Raw genomic sequence first — 19,005 nt, forward strand, 5'->3', positions numbered from 1 at the left:
CCTCAAACCGTGCATCTTGGCGCCTCAAAGTTTGGCGGGCAGCAACCTCCTTTGAAGAAGACCGCAGAGCCCACCTCACTGACAAAAGGCAAAGGAGGAAAAACCCAACACCCAACCCCAACCAACCAATTTTCCCCTGCAACCATGTCTGCCTGTCCCGCATCGGACTTGTCAGCCACAAACGAGCCTGCAGCTGATGTGGACATTTACCCCCTCCATAAATCTTCGTCCGCGAAGCCAAGGCAAAGAAGAAAAAGAAAAGATGGTGTAAGATTGCCTTGTTTAAATGAATCATTAAGGCACAAGGATTTTAGAAAAAGGTTTTTAAAATCTCAAGAAATCGCTAAAAGTATTTCCTCCTGGGAATAGGTGCCTCCAGACTTGTACGTTTATTCTGGGAAAATGTGAGAATATTTAGGTGGTTTAAAAAGTTTATCATTAAGCTATAATCATTATTAGTTGCAGAAATATACAATCTGGAATAAAATTCTCTAAAGGTATCATTTATTTTCGAATGATCTGTAGTAACCGTACCATCATTACTTGTGCCAAGAGTGATAATCACTCAATCCTTGGAAAGTTCAGTCTTTATACTAAGAACATCCAACATCTTGTATGAGTCAAAACAATCGTATTCAATGGGATAAACTCAGATCAAATCCTGGAGCTCAAAATTGGACAGCATGAAGAACTGTGGATTATTATTGCTGCATAATTGTCATCCACTACAACATCAATTCAATGCAACTCTCAGCCAAGCCAAGAGATCAACCCCAGTACAATAAAAAGTGGAGGGAGATGTGCCTGGCTAACTTAAAACATGAAACGAGATACTATTGAAGGGTCTTTAACCTGAAACATTAACTCTTGTGTTACTTTCCACAGATTCTGTCTTACCATATCGAGTTGAGCATTTTTGTTTTAGTTCCAGATTTCCAGCATCTGCCTTTTTAAAATTTTCATAACTAAATGGAAGAACTAACCATATCCCAATTCTCTTCCCATGTCCTCTAATGTCTTTGCATCTATAACCATCTATCCAAGTTTTCATGGCCCTCTCCCGGTCACAAATTCCACAAGTTCATCATACTCTAAGTGAGGAACATTTTCATCTCAGTTCTAAATGTCTTGTTCAGCATTCTTGGACTATTAACCCTCATTCCAGACATCCCTGCCGAGATAATACAACCTCCTTACATCCAAACAGTCAAGTCCTGTCAGAATTTGAGTCCCAATTTGATCTCTTCTCATTCTAGTGTATACAAACCTAATCAAATTGATCTCCCTTCATGTAGAAGTTCTGCCATTGCAGGAATCAGTCCTTTGAACATTCACTACAATCCATCTGTGCTAAGTACATTCATTCTAAGGTAAGAAAATCAAACTACACATAATTCTACAGGCATGGTCTCAAGCATAAAGGGAGTAGTGATTATCAGAGTCTTGCATTTGAAAAATAAAATGGCTTGCCCCTTCAAGAATGAGTTATCCAGGTCCTCCTTATGGCTCATGTTTACAGACAACGTCTCAATAATTTTGTCTTTCTGCTCAAAAACAGCTCAACTTATAGAAAGAGAATGCTTTAAGAATCAGCAGAAACTCAATATGCTAAATGATCTCCCTCTAAGTTGTGAAAAATATGAATAACACTTGTAACAACTATCAAGAAAATTCTTTTTTTTTTAAAAAAAAAAGTACCTTATGTTCTGGATATCAATAGGCAGATAAAAATCATTCAAACTCTTAATTTATTTTCTCATGTAGTTAAGAAACAATTTTAAACCGCTACAAATTAACATCAATAACCAAAAAATAATCCATTTATCAAAAAATCTTTTCAAAAAGTCAAAATTAAAATATACAAATTTTTGTATAAAATTGAATAGCATGAATTGTGACTTTTGATAGTTTAGTTTCAATATTCTTAATACTGTGCTATTGAAGGAAAAAACTGGAAGAAAATTACATCTATTTTATGATTATTTCACAGAGTGACAAATCATTTTCCATTTTTTACATAAACATTCAGAAGTCTTTTTAACATTGTAGCTGCAATTAGTTCTATACTCAACAGGATAAAGATGTCAACTAAAAGGGTGAGTACTATTGAATCTTTGATTTATAGCATAGAAAAATCTGTAATTTTACTTTCCCTCTTTTCATCAAAATGTTCTACACATTTCAAAACATGTTGACAAAATAGTGCATACAACGTGCACACAAAAGAAAATGATATTTTAGCTGAAAAAATGCCACTGAACAGCCCTCTCGATAGACACCATTATCTAAATCATCACTCCAGATTTCGGAAGTTGTAAAAAAAGTTAATCTGTCTTCAATCTTTTAGAATTAAAAGATTTGCTAGATGAACTGATTTTTGACAGTGAAACTAATACAGAATGGTAATAAGGCCTTACAAGTTTACAATTGTAAATATAATGATAGGCCATGCACATGGTCAACAGTGGGAAATTTCAGCACATTTCACTCATTTTGTTCATAAATATGCCTCAAGTCATAAGACCAGGAATATGGATAGCTGAAAAGCATTGCACAATGGTCAATTCATTTGATATCTTAGTGATGGCTTTGTCTGATATAATGCCAGAAATCTTGGGTGCAAGTCCATAGCTCCTTGAAAGTAACAACAGGGTAGTAAAAATGGCATACTTACTTTTATTGGCCAGGGCGCTGAGTATAAATGTTTCCATATCATTGTGTAGCTGTATAAAACTTTAGTAGGGCTCTTTTGGAGTATTGTGTGTCATTCTGATAACTGCATAATAAGGATTTGGAGAGTATACACAGAAGTTCACCAGGATCTTGCCCAGATTAGATAATTTTTCCCCGCCCCAATTTACACCACGGTAAAAGCGAATTCCAGCCATTTCAACCAGTACTGCCCAAACACACCCAAATTAACCTACAGCTGTGTGTGTTTCAGAGGGTTGGAGGTAACTGGAGCACCCATGGAAAACCCACTCAGACATGGGAGATAATACAAACTCCTTATGGACAGTGCCAGATTCAAACCGGGGTCACTGGTACTGTAATAGGATCACGCTAACTGCTACGCTACCCATCCCGCTAATTATTATTATTGTTGTTATACCATTATTAGGCATAAGGAGCATTTGGTCATCTTAGATTGCTTTCTCTGGAGTGTAGGGGGCTGTTGAAAGGCTTGATAGAAGCATATAAATTTATCCGAGGTACAGATAAGAGTAGATGGTCAGGGTCTTTTTGGAAATGTCAAATACCAGTGGTGATAGATAGAAGGTGAGAGGAGGAAAATTTAAAGGAGACTTATGAGGCAAGGTGTTTTATTTTCAAAAAGAGAGTGGTAGGATCCTGAAATCCTCTGCCAGAGAAAGTGATGGAAGCAGATTTAAGAGACATTTAGACCTGCACAGATGCAAAGGGGTCAGAGGGATGTAAGCATGTGGGATTAGTTTAAATGGGTGTCATGAATGAGACAGACATTGTGGCCAAAGATCCTGCTCCAGTAATGCACTATTCTATGTTAAATTACAGTGGCAATATTTTACTGAGAGCCATGGTTTCATCAAAACAATCTGATTTAACCAGTTGACAAATCATAGTAATATTTGAGGAAATATTTAGGAGTTTTCAAAACTATTTACACAGGTCTACTTTGATGAATGGAACTTTCCACATGGTTTCCTTTTCTTTCTTTCCAATACACGTTCTATATAAGCATTTTGATGTTGCTGTATTTCAAAGTCATTAACCTGTTGTCTTTATAGAAAACAAAATTTTTGCAATTAAAAATATTTTCCATCAAAACATAATGAAATCCTTTTGCATATTTTTTTCCCCACATACTTACTTCAATGTAGCTTTCTGTTTTGCAAGTTGATGACAGAGTTCTTTAATCTGATCTTCTTTGCTACTTAAAATATCTTCTTGCTTTTCTATTTTACTCTCAATATCTGGAAATAAAATAGCCAACAATTATTTTCCAAATTTATTTCCTAGATTACCTTAATTTTTGTTTCACAAAATCTACCACACAGGTAGATCCTGTGCTTCAACTAACAGATATGTGTCTCATTACTTTTTCAAAAGAAAGTACAGGTATTCCCCAATTTACCACCTATGCAACTTGTGGCCATATTTTTGAAAAAATATAAAAATTAGGTGTTTATGGGTAAAAGTCGGGCCTATCTATGGAAAATAAGACCTCTTGCGAGAGGTTGGCCTTAGTGGTCGCCATGTTGTATTTGACAAATGATAACACAGATACAGTGCATTTTCTACATACGTCCATTTCAAGATATGAACTGTTGACCAGAATGGAAAACAAAAGCAAGTTGAGGAGAACCTGTACATTTTAAATGGAAAATCAGCTGAAAAATCATGGCTTACCATTACATTTGCTTTTTAACTTGTCATTTTTGTTTAACTCCTTCAATGTCTTGTTTTTAATACTTTCCAGTCTGTATAAAAGAGATAATTGCATACATTGTGTTTGGGAAGTATCAGGTTTAGTTGGTTTACAGAGAGACAATTCTGGACACAAGTGTAACAACACCAAAATGCTGGAGGAACTCAGCTGATATTTTCAACGTCTAGTGGAGACAAAGATATATTTCAACGTTAAAAACGTCTCTAAAACAACGCAAATTAAGAGGATCAATATCTTACCAGCTCCTCTCCACCTCCAACCAAACAGGGTTATTGTGTTCCCAATACAAGGTGCTATGGGAACTGCTCCCCAGTGTGAAAGGGGAGGGAAGAGAAAGAAAATTGTCTGTTCACCAACTCTCATGCCAGGTTTCTCCATCTTAGCAGGCATATATGTATTCCTTTACCACCAATATCTGCAAGCAGGCAGTGCAAGGTCATCCATAGGTGCCAAAGCTCTCTCTTAGCTTGTGCATCCATGCCTTGGCTTCATATTTGGGTGTTCCCTTGGCACAGAGCCCAGATCCCCGTCATCGTGCTATCCTGTGGTGAGGCAAGGGTCACGCGGGAGGCGTGTATCCGAGGTGTACCAGTATTTTCATGGGAGCGTCCCATTTTTCTGTGCTGTCGTCTGACACAGGATACCATTCCTGCTCGTCTTCCCTTTAAACAGGTGCCATATTGGCCTGTGTTTGTTCCTTGTAATGATAGCCAGGAGTCAGGACAGTAAATTAGCCAAATTAGTAGGTTTTAAATAGGCTCCTGAAGCACCCAACCCATAAGGAATTAGTATCTTTTAAGGGGAGGACTGGAGTGATGCTGTCATTACCAAGTGGTTACAAAATACAGGTAGTCCCTGACTTATGACCTATGCTACTTATGACCATTCACACATACAAATGCATTAAAAAAAAAATTAATTTAAAGAAAAATATATATATGTATATATATATATATATATATATGTATATATATATATATTTATATATATTTATATATATATATTTATAGTTTATGTTGTATTTCACAAACTATAACAAAGATACAGGGAATGCAAAAGCCAAAATGTGCGTACTTACCTTGTTAGTCAGGGGATGGGCGTGGCCATCTTGATTCCTGTGTGAATGCATTAGTCTTTGGTAGGTGCATGAGTGGTGGGTTTGGAGTTCGGTTGGTACATGCACAAGAGTTAAGGATGCAATTTCAATATCATCAGGGCACTTAACTTTCGCGCATGCACCAACCGAACTCCAATATGCGAACCCACCAAAGGCTCGCTCATGTGCCAACGAAGACTTACACATGTCCACAAGAATCAAGGTGGCCGCACCCAGCCTGGGACCCCAACTAACAAGGTAAGCATGGACCTGAATGTGGAAAGATTTGCCAAGGTTGATCGACAAATTCAGGAAGCTTTAAGATGTTATCGTCAAATATACGATGAATAAAAGATTTAATTAAAAAGTTTGCTTTAAGACTTCAGTGCTCCACGCGCGTGGGCACAATTCCGACTTGTGTCCATTCTAAGATATGACTGATTCTTTAGTCCCCATTACTGTTATAAGTCAGGGACTACCTGTGCATTTCCTGCTAGTGGATGATCTGCAACATTACTAATTACTGAGATTGAGCTAAAAGACTTTAGTGAAAAGTAAATACCACAGCTCAGGATTCAATTAAAAAGGTCCATAACAAAGACTGTAATGAAAAGGTGCATGGCAAAGATTGTGAACATTGTTAAACTGGAATTTCCTAAGAGTCCATGACAAAATCTCTTGCTGTCAACTGAAAGAGTCCAATCTTGATTGGCAGGTAATGCAACCTCCGAATAGGTTTCAGACAGGAAGTCATGTGATACTCCTCAATCCAATGTTCTAGTCAGGGAGGCTACATGTTCCTCCACAATCCACATATGGCATAATAAAGCACAAAAATAATTTATTGAAACAGAATTTTAATAGATCATAAAACTGTGCTAACTGATAGAAAATACCTGTTAATCAAGGAAAAAAGATGCTGGAAATCTGAAAAAAAACCTGACATTCATGGTATAATTGATGGTCCAGGTGATCACTTTGCACAGTGTTATGATGAAGTAGCATAGTCAGAGGTTAAAGTGTATTACTCTTTAATATAAACAAGATCAAGCTTTCAAATGGTTTTCAAATGTAACCTACAAGCAGCAATCAGTCTTGAAATTATAAAGACCATTGTACAAATAGAACAAGGAGAACAGACTGGCGATGCAAGAGACACAGATGTCAGAGTCTGGAATAAAAACCAACTGATAGAGGGATACAGCAGGTCAAGTAGCATCTGTCGGAGGAAAGGAATTGCCAACTTTTCAGGTTGAAAACCTGCATCAGGGGGAAGGTAGCTGGTAGAAAGTGAAGAGGAGGAGGGTTGAGACAGGGAATATTAGGTGATAGGTGAAATGAAGAAGAGTGAGGGATGTGCCAGGTGGAAGGAGGGAAGGGTGAAAGTGGAGACAATATCTGGTGGACTATAACCAAGGAACAAAGTGTATATGCTGAAACCTGATAAGGAAGATGATAATGGGAGAAGTTGAGGGACAAATGTAACCATAGACCCTTTCCTACAGTAAAGACCCCCCTCTCCCCGGAGTGTCAAGGCAGAGATTCTCCGGCCTTACATTGGGAGACTTACCTCCATGAATGTGCCCTGGCCGGCTCCAAGATGCTGACTGCAATACCTCTCAGGAGAAGGGTCAGCAGCGGAGCACCAAGCATGAATGTACTGCCAATGCAAGCGGTTGGCAAGGGGCAAGCTGATGACATCCTAATGATGCCGTCAGCCTGCGACCCATCTCTCTCCCACTTACTCACCCCTCTCCCTCCATAGCCCCTTCAGGACAGGGGCGACCGACTGGGGCCGTGAAGGGCAGAGGCAGCCAGCAGGGCAGGGGCAGCAAGTGGGAGCTGTGACAGCCCCATCAGCTGCTCCAGCACCTCACCAGGCTGCCTAGGCCTTCAGGGCTGCATGTCAGCGCCAGTGGCTCAAACTCACTCAGAACAGTTCCATCTGCATGGAGGATTATGGGTAGGGAAGACGGCCATTGTTCTGCCGCATATTTATGATGGGCAGCACCACGACAACAGTTGCCCTGCCTACAGCAGCTCCAGACAACGCACCAAGGGCTGCTCCACGAACAGGTTACGTTAAAAAAAATTATCTGCCTCTGCAGGCGGCCTCAGGGAGGCCCACATAAAAAGACCTCGTGTGTGTAAAGGCATCGAGTGGATGGTGTGTTGCCTAATGGAACTGAAGTATAGAGCAATAGGTACACAAGTTACAAGTAAATGGGAAATCTAATTCAACAACATTCAACATTCAAGGAGACTGCAGATGCTGGAATCCAAAGTTAAACACAATTTGCATCAGTGGGAGGAAAGGAACGCCGGACATTTTGGTCCGAATCTTTCGTTAAGACGGAGAATGTGGTGTAGAGAAGCTTGTGTAAAGAGGGCAGGGCAGGTGGACTAGGTCATGGCCCATGTGGGATTATTGAATCAGAGAGAGGTGAAGCATTACAGACAGAGGAAGTAGATGGCAGGTACCATTAAAGGGTGAGGGAGGCATGAAAAACAAAAGGGGTCACGTGAAGGAAGATGAGTCGTACAAGGTCGAGTCCGTGATTAAAATTCACCAGTGCGAGAACCTGATTAGAAAAGGTGACAATGGTGATATATAAAGGAGAGGTGAGATGGCGCAGGAGGGAAGAGAGAAGGAAGAGAATAAGAGAGCAAAACAATCCAGTGAGGAAATGGAGACTAAACGGGATGAAACCAAATAGCTGGAGAGGGAGGTCGTGGGGGGGCTGTTCCTCTAGTTTACATCATGTTTCACCTCTCTGTAGTTCACCAATCTGCATAGGCCCGTAAGCTTACATTCACTTCTCTTCTCCACATTCTCAGTCTTGATGAAGAGTTCTGACCCAAAATGTTAACTTTCTTTCTCTCCTACTGATGCTGTTTGACCCAAGTTCCTCCTGCACATTGAGTTTAAAATCACAAAATTCACAAATATTTTCCTCTGTAAATGTTCAACATCCCATGGCAATCAAAGCTTCAAACCAACTTGATAACAACATTGTTCTCAAAATGAGGACCAAATATACCAGCAACAGACAAAAATAAAACCACAGAATAGATTAATACTGTGAAATGAAAGTTAATTTCATTTCAACAATTCAAAAACCATAGCACCACCTTACTTAAAATCTAACAATCATAACATGTCCAATACTTTAATAAGCATTGTACTTATAAATACAATAAAGTAATCTCACTACTCAATGAGGCCTATAACTTTCAAAACAGTAAAAAAAAGGACCAAAAATGGCACAATAACTCTGATGAGAAGCAGAACATGAAATTGTGAAGTCTGATCACTGTTTGCATCCAGACTGTTGCAAATACTTACGCATTTTCAAAGGCCTTCTTTTCTCGTTCTAGCTGTTTTGTTAGAATTTCTACTTCACCAAGTGCAAATTGTAGTTTTTCAGACTCTTTGGAAAGTAATGCTTTTGTTTTAGCATGTTCAAGTCTTTCATTCTGCAAATAAAATTAATTGAATTGATTGTTTCATTTTCTGGGTACTAATGATGCAATGTTGGCAACTTGGGGTTCTATCACTTCCTACATCATCCAAAGTATTCCCACATCAAATAAAAATAACAGCTTGTTTAAATTGTGGCAGGAAATAGTCACTAAAGAAGGGCATTGTCTATCTAATAAATATTTGTGCATGCATGTCTGTTCTCCATGCAAATCAATATGGACCACTCTAGAAATGTCCATGGAGGTTCAGTAAGGGTAACATATGATTCTGTATGTCATGACCACATTAAATTTAACCTTTAAGGTCATATGAAGTTCAAAAGTATTTTTTGACCAGCTTGCATTGCCTTGCATTACTGTTTACTATAATTGTGGCAACATTTGATGCTGAATGTCATGACCACATTGAATTTAACCTTTAAGGTCATATGAAGTTCAAAAGTGTTTTTTGACCAGCTTGCACTGCCTTGCATTACTGTTTACTATAATTGTGGCAACATTTGATGCTGAATGTCATGACCACATTGAATTTAACCTTTAAGAGACACTTGAATTAGTTACTGTGCTGTGCATTAATGGACATTCAGAATAAAAACAAGTGGCCAAATCCGGTTCAATATGGGCCCAGAAAAACAAAGCAACATTGGCAGAAGCTCTTCACAAGCCCATAGAGTTAGACAAAGAAGAAAGCAAGAGGCAGCAGAGCCTCACTGTTGATGCTTCCAGACATGCAAGGAGCAGGCAAGCAGCGGGAAACAGAACAGCAACACCAGGCCTGCCTCAGTGCCAGGCCTCCTGACATGCACAAATCAATGAAGATTTGGGGTATTTTGTTTCAACCATGTAGTCAATAAATGAGTGTTTTATTTCACGGGCAATGCCTAATATCCTGCTAGTTATGAATAAATTCAAGATATAATTTTACAGATATATTTGAAAATACTATGGAAAGTAATGTGAATATTATTATTTTTATCCAAATATCTGATGTTTTTCTAATAATTCACAATAAATAAGAGCAGTGGTGCAGAAAATGATTAAGCACAACTATCAAAATATACTTACTGTACATTGTTAATAGTTTTTCTGCACGAGTTTAAAAATTCTCACCTCCAGTTCTTTTACAACATCATCATACATCTTGGCCCTTACTGATTCTTCTTCTCTATTTCTGATCTACATATAGAAAATATTTTGGTTTCAGAAACATGAAAAATTATTGACTCCATCATCACTGCTGATCTGACAGATATCAAATTATTAACAAAAGTGACTTTGTACAACAAAGACAAACCCGCAAATGGGAGGAACATCTGATTTGCTGTCCGGGCGCTCTCCAGTCAGATGGCATTAACATCGACTTTTCAGGTTTCTACTAATCTGCTCTCCTCTCCCCCCTCCCCTTCCCAGTTCTCTTCCCTCCTTTCCCCCTTTATTTGCCCAGCCATCCTTCCTCCCCTTGATCACTACTGTCCCCTCCCTTCTCCACCGATTACCTCCAGCCTTTGCGATCACACCTCCCTCCCCATCTCTTTTGTTCAGACGCCTGCTGACATTTTTTTCATACCTTGATGAAGGGATCCAGCCCAAAACGTCGGTTATGCATTTTTACCTTTGCTATATAAAGGACACGCCTTAACCTGCTGAGTTTCTCTAGCTCTGTGTTTTTACTATAGAGTCCTGTCTTTTGCCTCTCTCCTTTCTTAAAGAAAGGAGTGATATTTGAAATATTCTAGTTCACTAGAACTATTCCTGACTCAAGTCAGCATACAATCTTCTCGCTGCTACCATCAGGAAAGAGGTATAGGTGCCACAAGATTCACACCACCAGGTTCAGGAACAGCTGCTACCTCAACAACAAACTCAATCAGACACTCATTTAAGTGGTAATTCTTCATGACCCACAGGAAAAAGCATTTCACAGTTGTACATGATGTCATGTATGTTCTCTGGCACTAAATTTGAAATTATTCTGGAAAGATCAAGTTTGGTTTATTGTCATCTGATTATACAAATATATCCCGACAAAATCGCGTTAGAGCTCCTATATAAGATTGACATAATAGTGGCCAGTAGCCTTGCCCACTTCAATCTTTTCAGGAAGTGCAGTCACTGTTGCACCTTCCTGACAACTGAGGAGATGTTGAGTATCCATGATAGGTCACTAGTTAAGTGAACCCCAAGGCATTCACTACCAATGCATTCACAATCTCTTTAGCTACTACTTTCAGAACCCTGGGATCTAGTCCCACCGGACCAGATCAACCTTCACAAGCACCTTCTCCTTAGTAATAGTGACTGCACACACTTTTGCCCCCTAACTCTCTTGAATTTATGGCACATACCTGGTGTCCAGTGAAATGTGGCACAAAATACCTATTCAATTCATCTGCAATTTCTTTCAAAGTTCAATATTTTCAGAATACATACATGACAATGCAGACAACCCTGAGATTCTTTGTTGCCCTAAAGTCATGCTATACATAACCATTCTGTAAAGAGGTACTGTGACATCATCTCCAGAGAAGTCTAACTCAATTCAACAAGTCTGAATAGGCAGTTTCTAGCAATAAATTATCCATAATTAAGCTTCTATTTCCTTAGGAGTTGCAGAAGTTCACTATGTCATCACAAACCTTGGCAAAACTCTACAGACGTGTGGTGCAAAGCGTGCTGATCAGTTGCATCACAGTCTCTTATGGGGGCACCAATACCTCAGAGTGGAAAGCCCTTCAAAAGGTAGTGGACACAACCCAATAGTAGTGGACACAACCCAATACATCATAGGCAAAACTCTCTCCACCATCAAGAACATTTACATGGAATGTGTCAGAGAGCAGCAGCAAATATCAATGACCTACACCACCCAGGATATACTCTGTTCTCACCACTGCCAGAAGGAAAAAAAGTATAGATGTCACAAGACTCACCACCGGGTTCAGGAATAGTTGCTACCCCTCCAGCATCAGGCTTTTAAAACAACAGACTCAATCAGAATCGTTTAAGGACCCTTACTTTGCACATTCTTTGCAGTTTTTTTACATTTCTTTCTTCTCAATTACTGTTTATAGTTACAGGTAATTAGAAATTCTGCCTGGCCCACAGGAAAATTAGAGTTTTGTGATGTCATGCATGTTCAGACAATAAATCTGCACTTTGAATGGAAATTTATGAGGAAGTATGTATAGAATTGTGGTGCGCTGTTTGCCAGAATCAGAGACACACAAGGTAAAGACGTGTGGACGAAGCTGTTGAATTCACTACATCCGGTTACATCACTATGTTCTGTTGTCCAATCAGGATTTCTGAACTCTATCCACAAGACATATATGCAATTGGACTTTGCCCGAATGGATATAATGCAGCACATGACTGTATTTATTATCTATCTTGTGTATTGATTGAATATTTTAACTTATTTCAATTAGTTGTCTATTGTAGTTTTTCTTTACAAGCACCTGTTTGGTGTAGCATGCAAGGAATTCAACTTGCTTGGCCCAGCTCAAGTCATTGGGGATATTTATTCCAAAGAACTTGAAGTTATCTACTCTTTCAACTTCAGCACTAATTACTTGGACTGAGGTGCGGATTATGCCCCTTCTAAAGTCAATGATCATCTCCCTCATCTTACTGACATTGTTACAGAAGTTGCTATCTTGGCACCATCCCATTTTTTTTCTGTATTCCATCTCATTGAAATTTGATAACACTGTGCTGTGATCAACAAAATTGAAGATGGAATTGGAACAGCATCTAGTAGTACAGTCATGGATGTAGTGGGAATATACTAGGGAACTGAGCAAATATCCTTTAAGAACATGTTCATGAATATATCATCCATCTACATTGATTGCAGTCTGTTAGATAGGAAGTCAAGGATACAGTTGCAGAGGGGGGCACTGAGGCCTAGATCTCAGGTGTACTAAGAATTATGGTATTGAGAGACCTCAATTGATATTTTCACTGTAACTCAACACTCTGGGCCCCTTATTTTGTATGCATGCTACAGATGATTGCTAGTCTGCTCGCAAAAGAACCCTTCTTACTGTACTAGATATAATGTAACAGCAATAGTCAAAAGGGTGCAAACAAGGATGATTTTAAAGGTAAATGATAAATCTGCAGATACTGGAGAAAATTAACATCCATAGAATGCAAAAGGCAGACAATTTTTCAGACACAACTCCTTCTTTAAGAGTGCCAAAAATCAGCTGGCATCCAAATAAGGTGTGTGGGGGGGAGGGGGGGGGGGTTGGGAGGGGCAAGGGAAAGAGAAAGAGGAACAAAGTTAGCAGTTGATGAAAAAAACAAAGTAGCCAACCACTTCATTTCCACACCACAGTACCACCCTGGCATACCAGCCCATAGCCTCAAAGTGCATAGTATAAATTAGAATAACAACACCTCACATTCAATCTTGGTAGTCTCCAACCAGATCACATCAATATTGATTTCTCCAATTTTCCTTAATGCCTCTTCCAGTCTCTTTCTCTCATCTGTCTCCCTGCCACCAGCTGTCCAACACCTACCCTTCCTTCTAACAGAGATCCATCTTTCTTACCCTTCTGCCTTCCCCTATCACCTCCTAGCTCCTTCCCCTCTCACCAACTTGTCTGCTCCTGCCCCTTCCTCTTCTTAGCCAGGGGTGAGGAGGGGAAAGGGGCAGCAATGTGACGTTGACACTTTATAAGGCATTGATGAGATCTCATCTGGAATATTGTGAGCAGTTTTGGGCTCCTCGTTTAAGCTGGCATTGGAGAGCTCAAAGGAAGTTCACTCGGATGATTTCAGGAATGAAGGGGTTATCCTACAAGGAGCATTTAACAGTGTATTCATTGGAATTTAGGAGAATGGTTGGGGGGGAGGGGGTGGTTTAATCTCATTGAAATAGTTCAAATGTTGAAAGGCATGAACAGAATAGACGTAGAAAGGTGGTTTCCCATGGTGGGAGAGTCAAGGTTAAGAGGGCACAACTTCAAAATTGAAGGTGCATCCACTTAGAACATCTTCAGCCAGACGGTGGTAAATCTGTGGAATTTGTTGCCACAGGCAGCGTGAAGTCCAGGTTATTGGGTGTATTTAAGACAGAGACAGATACCCCTCATTAAGAACCTATCAAAGGTTATGGGGACAAGACCAGGCTGTGGAGCTGAGTGAGGAAAATGGATCAGCTCACCATTAAATGGGGAGGCAGACTCGAGAGGCTGAACAGCCTATTTCTGCTCCCAAGTCTCATGCCTGATGGTCCAAGTTGCTGCCTGAGTTTCGGCACGTGACCAAAAATGTCGCCTGCTTTTGCCGGGGTACGACCAGAATGAATCCAAGCATCACCTCGGAAGTCCCGCCAACACAAAGACAAGAGGCGCAGAGTCACTCCTCACCATTTCGCCGAAGCTTTCCACCTGCTGCTGCTGCATGAGAACAAGGTCCTGCAGCTGCTGGTGGACGACGCGATACGTCTCCAAATCAGTTGACCCATCCACCATTTCCCTCTCTTCCCGCTCGACCAATTTAGCCAATCACAAAGCGAGCTGGAAGAGCGTCAGAAATCTGGCCAATAAGAACAAACCCCCGACGTCACACGGTGTTTCATGGAAAAAGTCAGCTCATTGCAGCGGCAATGTTATTATTTTGCCTCTGACTCATTCTGTCTGAAGTGACATGATGGAGTACGAACTTTGGTTATGGGTCGCCGTCAGTTAACAATGGGAGAAGAAAAAATGGGAAGCTTCTCCTGGTTGCTATGGAGCGTCATGGTTACAAGGTGACGCGGCAGTTCACGGAGTGACGATGGGAAGACGTACGCCTCGGCTCGTCTTACTGGCCGGCGGCCTGGGCAAGGAGGCCTCGTCCGCGAACGCGGCCCCGGGATCAGTCGGCTCATCCGTGAAGTGCCTCTTTCACCGTGTGGATTCTCGCCGCCCTGGATTTCACCCCCATCCGGCAGGCGAGTGGCCCCCGACTGATTTCCCCATCCCTGAGGGGTAGTCGTTCCCGTCCCCAACGCGTTCATGGTGGACACCCATCCGACAGTCTCTCTCCTTCGTTCTCCCATTCAGTCCCCGTGTCCCCTACTTTCTACAGCCCTTTTAATTCCACACACCTCTGCTGTTGACCCCCACCCCCCTCCCCCCCACCCCCTTCCTACCCCCCCAACACCATCAACCTCTTCTCCCTTTTCCCTTCGTCTCCTTTCACAGAGCCAACATCAATTCTCACCTCTCATCGCATCCAATCAATACCTTTTGTTGGCCTGGACTCGACCCTCCTTCATTCCGACGCCGCCTTCCTGCTCTTTGAAGAAGGGCTCAGGTCCGGGAAGTCCTCCTCTGGACGCTGCGAGTCTGGCTCAGTGTCTCTAGCATTTCTCTGTGTGTTTTACTACGCTCACTCACAGCGTTGGCAGACATTAATGTTTCGCCAGCACTGTAACTCCATGCTGGTCTGATTCCTCTCATCCAGGCCACTTGACTCCACTCTTAATCAAGATCTTCCTTGTACCCATGCCTAAACCTGCCATTTTCCCTCTTGAGCAACCTTGTCTCCCATCCTCTACTACTGCTGCCAAGTGTTCCAAGTGCATGATGCATCATTCTGTACTTCACAGGCCACCTGCCAACAGTATCACCCCCCGCCCGCACACCATTTGTACAGGAATTATTTCCATCTCGCAACATTCCCATAAACTCCAATCTGAAATTCCGGTTATTCTGAATGGCAGAATGAATAAATGTCCTATTTGTGTTTCTAGTTCTAATATTCTTCCATGGAATTGGAATGCTTCAACATCAAGTCCCTCAATCAATTTTTTTTTTCAGACCTCATTGTAAAGATGTGTCTGTGGCTAAAAATGATGGGGGTTAACAATTAAATTAGTAAACCCAACTTTGATTAAAATGAATGCTGTCTTACAAGCAAGATTTCCTCTTCTCCTCTAAAGCATTTTTTTTACTCAACCAATGAAATAACCGTCCCCAGTAGCAAACAACCACTAGGAAAAACTTTGAATGATATCTGCTGAATCTGTTGAATTAAAATGCCAGACTTTATATTTAAAATAATCCATAAAGTATCTTTGGAAGTTATAATCAGAAGGCGAAGCTCTGATCAGAAGGCTAAGTTAGAGTAAATCTTCTGTGTTATCAATCACAAGTCAGCCTCTGTTGACTATTGATTGTTTTTTTTCTCTGGGTAAACATTCCTATTGCCTCTAGACTGCATTGAAAATGAAAAGGTGAAAGTAACACTTTGCCAATTCAGTAAATGTTTAATCCAAAAAAAACTGCTGGAGGAACTTGGATAAAGCAGCATTTGTGGAGGAAAATATACAGTCAGTAGCACCTTTCCCTCTGCCATCCCAGTTAATTAGCTGTGCAGTGTCCTGGGATAAGAGGCACTTTGTTCTGTTTTTCATTGGACCAGCCTTAATTTGGGCTCTAAATTGTTTTTCCACTGAACACAACTCATCCCCAGAGATTGGAGTGTGTTCTACCTTCAACTGGAAACAAGTGTTTTTCTGCTGTTCCTTTTCCACTAGTTTTACCAGCAAACGGTGGGGATGTGAATAGGGATAGAGGCAGTTAATCACAGGCAGGAAATGATGTCATTTGATGCCAGTGTTTGGACAATGTTCCTTTTCCACTGGACTCTGTCCCAGTAAATTCCCAGTTAATTCCTGGGACAGGATGCCAGTGGAAAGAGGCTAGTCTTTCTAGTTGAGATCCTTCTTCAAACCTTGAGACAAAATGTTGACTGGAGATTTTCACAAGTGGTGCCTGGCCCTTTTTTTTTTTTTGCTCCAAATTCCAGCATCTACAGTCTGGTGTTTCCATTAAATATTTAAATATAATATCTCTTGTTTAATTCCTGTGTTACTTGGGACAATAAGGCAGCTTGTTGAAGTTGGGGAGTTGAATTGAAATTGTGAAGTGAGCTTATTACAGACGTCAACAAGTAAATGTTGATTGCTTGGATTCTGTTTTAAAAGAGCCATGCAATAGATCTTTCATCAAATTTTCATCTTGAAATAATTTGCTAATTCTGTAAAAATACAAGTGACTGAGGGAAATCATCAGATTAATTTTGAGACTGGTTGCTTTTCCATAGTTGTATATTTAAAAACCCATATTTGATACTGCCACGATGATTTGCCTTAGAACTTCTAATGTGTAATACATGTCCCTATGTATTCTAATGTCCCTATTATTTGGGTGATGAGATAATTAGTTGGTCTTTAATTCAAAGTGCTATGTTCTGGATTTTTTTCTTTAATATTTGATCTATGAAACATAGATGTAGAACAGAAGCATACATACATCTTTTGATGTCTCAAGGACTAAATTAGAAAAATAACAGCCATTTTGATCTGTAGCATTTGTGGTTTTAGTAGATTATCAGATCTATTTTTAATTTATCACATTTCTGGTATTTTTTTTCTATTCTGCAGAAGAAACAATTGGTGCAGAAAACAAGCAAAATGACCAAGGTATTTTCTGGAATAATTTCCTTTTTTGGTTTGTTCTTTAAGAATTAAATGTACAGAACAGAAGAGGTGATCTTTCTTTCTTGGTTAATCTGAAAATGCTAACTTCTGGCAATTCCAGAACACTTCATGCCAGATAAGATTTTTTTTAAATTCTGGAATTGAATTCATCCATTTTGTACAATCAATCTATGTTGTTAAAGGAGTTTAAATGAAACATTAATTTTTAAATATGTCTTCCATTCATAAATGGTCATCATGTTTTTAATTAAACTTTACTTTCCATCTCTTAATCTGTCATTTCCAATTATTCATTTTGAAAAAGCAAACTGCTGCTTTAATAAAAGCTTTATTTTTACCAAATTAGTTGAAGAATCATTCTTCAGACTGAATATCCTGATGCATTTAATCTTACATTGTCTCCTGAGCTCAATAACTCCAGACCCATTTCAAACTTGAGCATGCAATTCGAGGATGTACTTCTGTGTAAAGCTACATTATTCTTTATTTGTAAGAAACAATTTGAGGTATCTGCCATAAATAGGCATAAAATAAATCCTGGCAATATTTAAAACTAAGAATGGGAGTTTAGTGGTTATTGTGAGAATTATTTATTCCTTAAACTGTGGTGATGCACATGCCTGTAGTGGCGAACTGGCCCTCCTTGTCAAGCACGGTCAATGGGGCAGCCGCGGCAAGGATGGTGTCGTGGGACCATCCCTTCCGGTCCAGACTAGAAGGTAATTTACGCACTTGCGTCATTGGGACACAAGTGCCGGGACATTAGGGGTGGGACTGAGATCTAGCTTAAAGGCTGCAGCATGGAATTCAAAATAAAGCAGTTGTGATACCGGAGCTCACACCCTGTTGTCTCAGTGTCTTCGCTGCGCTCACTCACAACACGCTACATTGGTGACCCCGACGAGTCTTCACTTCCTGAAGACTTGGCACAGTGGAACAAGCAGCAGTAGGTGCCACCGCGTTGAAGCTGCCGACTTTCTGGACGAGTAAGCCCCGCACTTAGATCAGCCAAGCAGAGGCCCAGTTCTAGATCAAATAGATAACCTCTGATTCATTGAGATACTTCTACATCATCAGCTCGTTCAACCAGGAAGCCGCCTCACGAATCAATGACCTCATTCAGGCTTCGCCAGAGGAAGGTAAATACATGTCTCGGAAAAACTCCTCATTAGCACATATGGTCTCTCATGACATGAGCAAGCAGCTAGGCTCCTGCACTTGGATGGCCTAGGTGGTAGGACCCCCCTCTGTCTTCATGGATGACTTAATCCGGGGATACCATCAGATCCTCGTGCACCCAGATGACATTCAAAAGACTGTTATCATCAACTCCCCACCCCTCACACCACCCTCCGTTTGGCCTGTTCGAGTTTCTATGCATGCTGTTTGGTTTGAAAAATGGGGCACAGAACTTCAGAGCCTCATGGATGCAGTCGGCAGAGACATGCCTTTCCTTTTCATCTACCTCAACGACATCCTGGTAGCCAGCAGTTC

The 19,005-nt window shown here is 40.4% G+C and overlaps 2 protein-coding genes across 7 annotated transcripts in view; one reads left to right on the plus strand and one right to left on the minus strand.

Annotated features, from left to right (window-relative positions):
• The window catches only part of LOC138761953 (spermatogenesis-associated protein 24-like), a 166,557-nt gene extending 151,878 nt beyond the window's left edge, over positions 1 to 14,679 (minus strand). For 2 of the 5 annotated variants that reach the window (XM_069934975.1, XM_069934976.1), the window contains exons 1-5: positions 14,390 to 14,677; positions 10,119 to 10,184; positions 8,872 to 9,002; positions 4,390 to 4,460; positions 3,851 to 3,953 (exon numbers count right to left, since the gene is read on the minus strand). In XM_069934975.1, coding sequence (XP_069791076.1) covers positions 3,851 to 3,953; positions 4,390 to 4,460; positions 8,872 to 9,002; positions 10,119 to 10,184; positions 14,390 to 14,494 — 476 coding nt within the window. In that variant the 5' untranslated portion in view covers positions 14,495 to 14,677. Of the gene's footprint in view, positions 1 to 1,889; positions 3,760 to 3,850; positions 3,954 to 4,389; positions 4,461 to 8,871; positions 9,003 to 10,118; positions 10,185 to 14,389 lie in introns of those variants that run through there. The other 3 variants (XM_069934972.1, XM_069934971.1, XM_069934973.1) reach the window with 3 other exon arrangements.
• A 90-nt stretch (positions 14,680 to 14,769) lies between these two features.
• The window catches only part of mmadhcb (metabolism of cobalamin associated Db), a 35,965-nt gene continuing 31,729 nt past the window's right edge, over positions 14,770 to 19,005 (plus strand). Inside the window, exons 1-2 of one of the 2 annotated variants that reach the window (XM_069934970.1) lie at positions 14,770 to 14,955; positions 17,455 to 17,493. In XM_069934970.1, the coding sequence (XP_069791071.1) occupies positions 17,485 to 17,493 (9 nt within the window). In that variant the 5' untranslated portion in view covers positions 14,770 to 14,955; positions 17,455 to 17,484. The remainder of the gene's footprint in view (positions 14,956 to 17,454; positions 17,494 to 19,005) is intronic. The other variant, XM_069934969.1, reaches the window with a different exon arrangement.

This window comes from Narcine bancroftii, chromosome 4, assembly GCF_036971445.1.
Source record: "Narcine bancroftii isolate sNarBan1 chromosome 4, sNarBan1.hap1, whole genome shotgun sequence".
Lineage (NCBI taxonomy): Eukaryota > Metazoa > Chordata > Chondrichthyes > Torpediniformes > Narcinidae > Narcine > Narcine bancroftii.